This window comes from Saprolegnia parasitica (genome assembly GCF_000151545.1).
Source record: "Saprolegnia parasitica CBS 223.65 unplaced genomic scaffold supercont2.53, whole genome shotgun sequence".
Taxonomy (NCBI): Eukaryota; Oomycota; class Saprolegniomycetes; order Saprolegniales; family Saprolegniaceae; genus Saprolegnia; species Saprolegnia parasitica.
This window is the reverse complement of record NW_012156447.1, coordinates 165,831-171,103: the sequence shown is the minus strand read 5'-3', so window position 1 is coordinate 171,103 and position 5,273 is coordinate 165,831. Positions and strand designations below refer to the sequence as shown.

The 5,273-nt window shown below is 55.5% G+C and overlaps 1 protein-coding gene across 1 annotated transcript; it reads right to left on the bottom strand.

Annotated features, from left to right (window-relative positions):
- Nucleotides 1–2,404: 2,404 nt before the first annotated feature.
- On the bottom strand, nucleotides 2,405–3,300 carry SPRG_10348 (hypothetical protein; the record flags this gene model as incomplete). The annotated part of the gene is made up of 3 exons (XM_012349405.1): nucleotides 2,405–2,767; nucleotides 3,030–3,037; nucleotides 3,081–3,300. The coding sequence occupies 3 exons, from the start codon at nucleotides 3,298–3,300 to the stop codon at nucleotides 2,405–2,407; spliced, it is 591 nt and encodes a 196-aa protein (XP_012204795.1).
- Nucleotides 3,301–5,273: the final 1,973 nt, after the last annotated feature.

Below are 5,273 nucleotides of genomic sequence, written 5' to 3'. Positions count from 1 at the left end.
GTCGATGCAGCGGCTTGGCACGACGCAGCGGCTTGGGCACCCGACGTAGCGGTAGCGGCTCAGCGCGAAGCAGTGGCGCGGGTTCCAAAGCTGTCGTTGATTGGGACTGAGCGTCAAATCGAAAATGAGCTACAGTATTCCAATTTCGAATTAGAGGTCGGTGACGCTGGCGCGAAATAGCGGTTTTCAATTGGTGCTTCCGTTTTTTGCGTGCATTCATTGGTGGAATATTCTGGCGTTCGCGGGGAAGGTCGGAGACCCTGGCGCGAAATAGCAGCGTTTCATTGGCGCGTGCTATTTTAGCGTGCATTCATTAAAGAGATTTCGGAATCGTCTTTACCCATACCCGTACCTGCACATTTCTGATTTTTTCTGCAGGTACAGGTAATGTAGGGAGGTCGCGATCACCGATTTCGGAGCGCATTTTTTTCCCACATCCATACAGCTCAACGGATAAGATCTGATTATCCGGACGGCCGCCGTCATTTCCAAACCACTCGTCTGTCGGAAAGGATGCAGCAGGAGCGCCTCCTCCTCCTGCTGCTTTGGTGGAGAAGGAATCGCAAGAAGCGGCTCGCGCGAGTGCGACTCCTAGCCTTCATGGCTAGTTGGACCGTTGAGCAACCTCTAGTACCTGACATCCGCTTCGCTCTTCGCGAGATGCGTGATGTAGAACTCTCCTTTCGGTTTGATGTACGAAGCGTCTTGCGCCTCACCGACGTCCTCGGCTTGCCTCATGTCGTTAAGACGCCGGATGGGGACAAGGTATATGGTGAGGAGGCACTGTGCATCGTGCTGAAAAGGATGAAGTACCCCATAGCCTACTACGACATGATGCAAACGTTTGGGCGCTCTCGTGGCCAGTTGGCGCGCATTTACCACCACACCGTCAATCTTCTCTATGCGAGATGGAAGAGCACGATCTTCTTCGCCGGCTACGTCGACCGTGATCGCTTGCAGCTCTTTGCCGATGCTGTGCACCGCCGCGGTGCACCAGTGACCAACGTCTTCGGCTTTCCCGACGGCACCAAGGTCGAGACATGCCGCCCGCACGCTTCCACGGCGCCGGAGATGAACCTCCAAAAGGAGGTGTACAGCGGCCACAAGCGACGCCACTGCCTCAACTACCAAGGTGTCACAGCACCAGACGGCATCTGTATCCACTTCTACGGGCCGTGCGAAGGCCGCCGCCACGACACGACGCTCCTCCGCCGCAGCGAGCTCCTCTCGCACTTCGACGCCAATCGTGCGACGTTCGACGGTTTCAGAGTCACAGATACCTTGTTGGCCTTACGGTGCTTCTCGATAAGGAGGTTGAAACGGCTTTGCACCTTCTTGCCATCGACGACGCGATCGAAGTCTTCACACTCGCCGAGGGCCGTAGCGATCACGTCCCAACCCGGCATGATTTCATCGGCGAGGAACGGGGGCGCGAGGCCCACCTGCCGAAGCAGGATGAGGTCGTCGTCGGCCGTCCAGTTGCGGCGCTTTGGCGCCTCCGTCGGTGGCATGCAGGGTGACATGGCTTGTCAAAATGGCGAGTGCCATGCTCTCTCGTGTGTTCGCACATCAAAATACAGCACATCAAAATACAGCGCATCAAAATACAGTGTAATCACGACTCACTCGTTTGCGCAATTCACTCGTTCGCGCAATTCACTCGTTTGCGCAATCCAAAAAGCCCCGCTGCAGGTGCAGAACGCGTTCCATACATATCGCGATTTTTATGGTTTTCAATATCGAGTTTCAACAGGATTCTGTACATGCTTTAATTGTGAGAGGTTTTTTCCGTGGGTACAGGTACAGAACGGCTCCGAAATCTCTCTATTAGTGGAATATTTCTGGCGTATTTATGTGGCGTGTGGCGAATATAAATGGTCAAGAATGCTTTGAGATTCCCATACATTTGACGCCTGGGGCCAAATGCCTGGGGCCTGTGAGGTGTAGGAACGACCTGGTGTATGCTTTTCTGGTACAGTTGTACTGTAAGCTTATCTCAACGCTCGTTGAATTTCAATGAGTTTGACCGACCAGTGCAAGTAGAAGAAGACCCACCACACACGCAATCCGCCCAGCTGGCACGGCGTCCCGCTCAAGGCCCAACGTTAGCGCGGCGGCCCCAACCCAAGGTATCTTTTGTCGCGATCATAGGCATGAGCCACTTCTGACGAAACCACTATGAAACTAGGTAGCCGCCGGAGGCTCTCGCCGGTTGCATGGCCGTCAGCCGCACGCCGTCGCTGTCGCTGTCGCGGTCGCCGTCAGCCACACGCCGTCGCGACTATCCCCGACCTCTACGACCGCGCCCTTGTACGCGGCTGACGGCTGTGATGGTCCGTAAGTACGATGACGGGCTACAAGCATGAATATATCTTGTTATATCTGTTACGACCACTAAAGTCTACTAGGCCTGGACAGCGCCCTCATCTTCGCGAGCGTGGGTTGTTTGGTTCTTGTATGCACGGATGGCATTCACCATGGTTACGGTCGTCACATTGCCTTTGACGCCCGGCTTCACGCCGTACTTGGCTTCAACCGCGGCACGCTCATCGGCCCACGTGTTGCTTTCCGTCTTGGCCATCTCGAGCTCTTGCCCGAGTTTCTTCGCCGTGGAGACACGCGCTTTGTTCGATCCTAGGCTCTTGATTTCGGCTCTCGACCATTCCTTTGCTGGCTTGGCAATACGGCGTCTCGAGTCGGCGATGAGCCACTGTACACCGAGCTCTGCCCAGTTGAGCGTCTTCACAAACAGGGCCTTGGCCTTGTTCTGTGTGTCAATACAAGGTGGAACGGACGGCAGCGCGGCAGCAGTGGAGGGCAGCGCGGTAGCAGCGTGCAGGGGGCATGCAGCGCCGCAGGGCTACCTCCAAGTGCCGCGCCGAGCTCTTGCAAGGCCTTCAAGATCGCCTCGTTCGTGACGGCTGGCGCATGCTGCTGTACCTCAGACGTCGGCGCCAGGCGCATGATGTGGGCCCGAGCATCGTCTTCCCAGAAATCGCATTAACTAGATAACGCGCCAATATGTCTACGCTCTCGCCTACCATGTCGTTAAAATCAAATTGACACATAAGGAGATAAACCTTCGGCCCAGCCAGCCCAATGCTTGATATCTGACAGCGTCCACTTGTGCTCGTTTTCGCTTGGGTTCATCAGCCGGTGCTGTGCTCCCGAGCGGCGGAACGTGTGGCACGTAAACTTAGTGGCCGTCCAGCGAGCGCGGATCGCATCCGTCGTCGTGGTGGTCGCAAGGTTGAGCTGCACCATCTTGTTTAAGATCGTCGCCATGGAGGCCTCCGGCATCACGTGCCCGAAAGAGACTCTGGCGTTGCTAAGGTTCGACGTTTGCGCCCCTGTCGACTTGGCGTTGTTATCAACAAGCCACATTTTAGGACTTTCTCTGCACTCATTTTGGCTGGATTTGGGTGACGCCATTCCAAGGGCACCTGCCGCCCGCAGAGCCATGGCGCGCTCCGGCGTGCTGTGCGCTCTGTGTCTTCCGTCCTTTGCTGTGTAAGTGCTGGTCGCTGGCAGCGGTCGGTGGTCGCGCCGATGGCGCCGCTCTTCGCGCGCTCGGCACCCAATGCCCCTCGACGATTCAAGGCCCGTCGAGTCCCCGGCGGCCGTCAAGGAGATGAGACGTCGCTGGCCTCCCGTGCTTTCACCCCGCGGGCGCAGTCGCCCTGCCTCCACGAAGTCCAGTCGTCCGGCCTCGCCGCGTGCGGCGTCGGTTCCATGTGCTCGGTCGGTATCCGGATTTATTCGGATGTGGGCTCGGACGGTTTCGCTTAAAACACACCCGACGGCTTGCACTCCTCTGTCGGGTGGTCCGAGTACAGGAGTTTGCGTACGACCTCGAGCGAGCTAAACCTCGGCGAGTGGGGTCCACCACGGGATGGATCTCTCCGTGCGCAGCTCACTCCCAACGACCAAGTGCTGGTACCAACTCCCACGCATCAAGGGTATACAATAAATATTATATACCCTTGCACGCATTCAGGCGTAGCACTACGTATGCGAAGTCTTTGAGTTAGTTTTCGCTAATTTGATTTCAACGCGAACAGGTTTGATTGATTGATCTCTGCACTCGGACGACGACCTGCATTCGATTCTATCGCACAACGTTCTGCGTGTCTTACGACGTGCCCATGAATGCGACAATGCGACGTGCCCATCGCTCGCTGCGATGTTCGATTTCTGGCACCGACGAAAAATCCGGTCGTACGACATCATGGCTTTGCAGCCTTAACACAGGTATAGGAGCGGAGCGTCGAATCTCCAATGTTATCGTACCAAGGATGATGTGTCGCACTCAACGACGTCGTCCGAACTCGTGGGACCAGTCCGTGATGACACACCCAAAAACATATGGCGACTGTGGCACGTCTGTTTTGCAACATCTGGTTGCGAGGTCCACCGAGCCTTCTATAACGTAGCGCTTGGTTTAAACGCTGCGGCGTGGAACTGGTTGTTTGTTGACACCAAGGAATTTAATGCATAGACATCCCATACTATGCAGTACAATGCAAGAGAAGTAATTCGCACTGCACGCTCTCGACTGCGTTCGATGCAGTGCTTGCGGACGGCGCCAACGGTACTACCGCACAACCTGCTACACACGGTGCTATCTTTTTGGATCCGACAAACATCAATCATACGTCAGCTGCAGTTCAAGCGCGACCACTGCCTCGGCGCTTGAGGGTGTTTCTGCACCCGTATTTTTCTCTGCCCAAGGCACTAACTTGCATACCCTCCGTTGACCGTATAAAGTATGTTGAATCTCGGTCCGTCGTGCATGACTCGGCCCATTGGCCACAGAATGGAAGACTGGTGCGGGTACTCGCCGCATTTATCCCGTCGCCATCCAGTGAGGATATATTAAACCGAGTGTCCGGTCAAGTGGCGCGTCTTTGCTGCGTGACGGTGTGCCGGGTATGATTGTTCATTGTGCGCACTTACTAAGCGCCATCACCGACCCTCGCATGTTGCTTCTTTCAAAGGAAAGACATGCTTGCGCCGCGGTGGCTTGGATGGTGGCACGGACAGGCAGGCGTTATTGGTACCCCGAGCAGATGGCGATTTACATAAGGTTTTGACTTGTCAGCCAATCATTTCAATTGCCCTCTTCCCCTACCCCCTTACCCGAACGTGAAAGCCAATCAGTGCTGGCATAACCATCTGCTCGGGGTACCAATAACGATTTCCCGTATGGGTCACAGTATAGGTGCCTATTCCTTGGGAACACCAATGAGCGTCGAGTGTTGGCATTACATAGG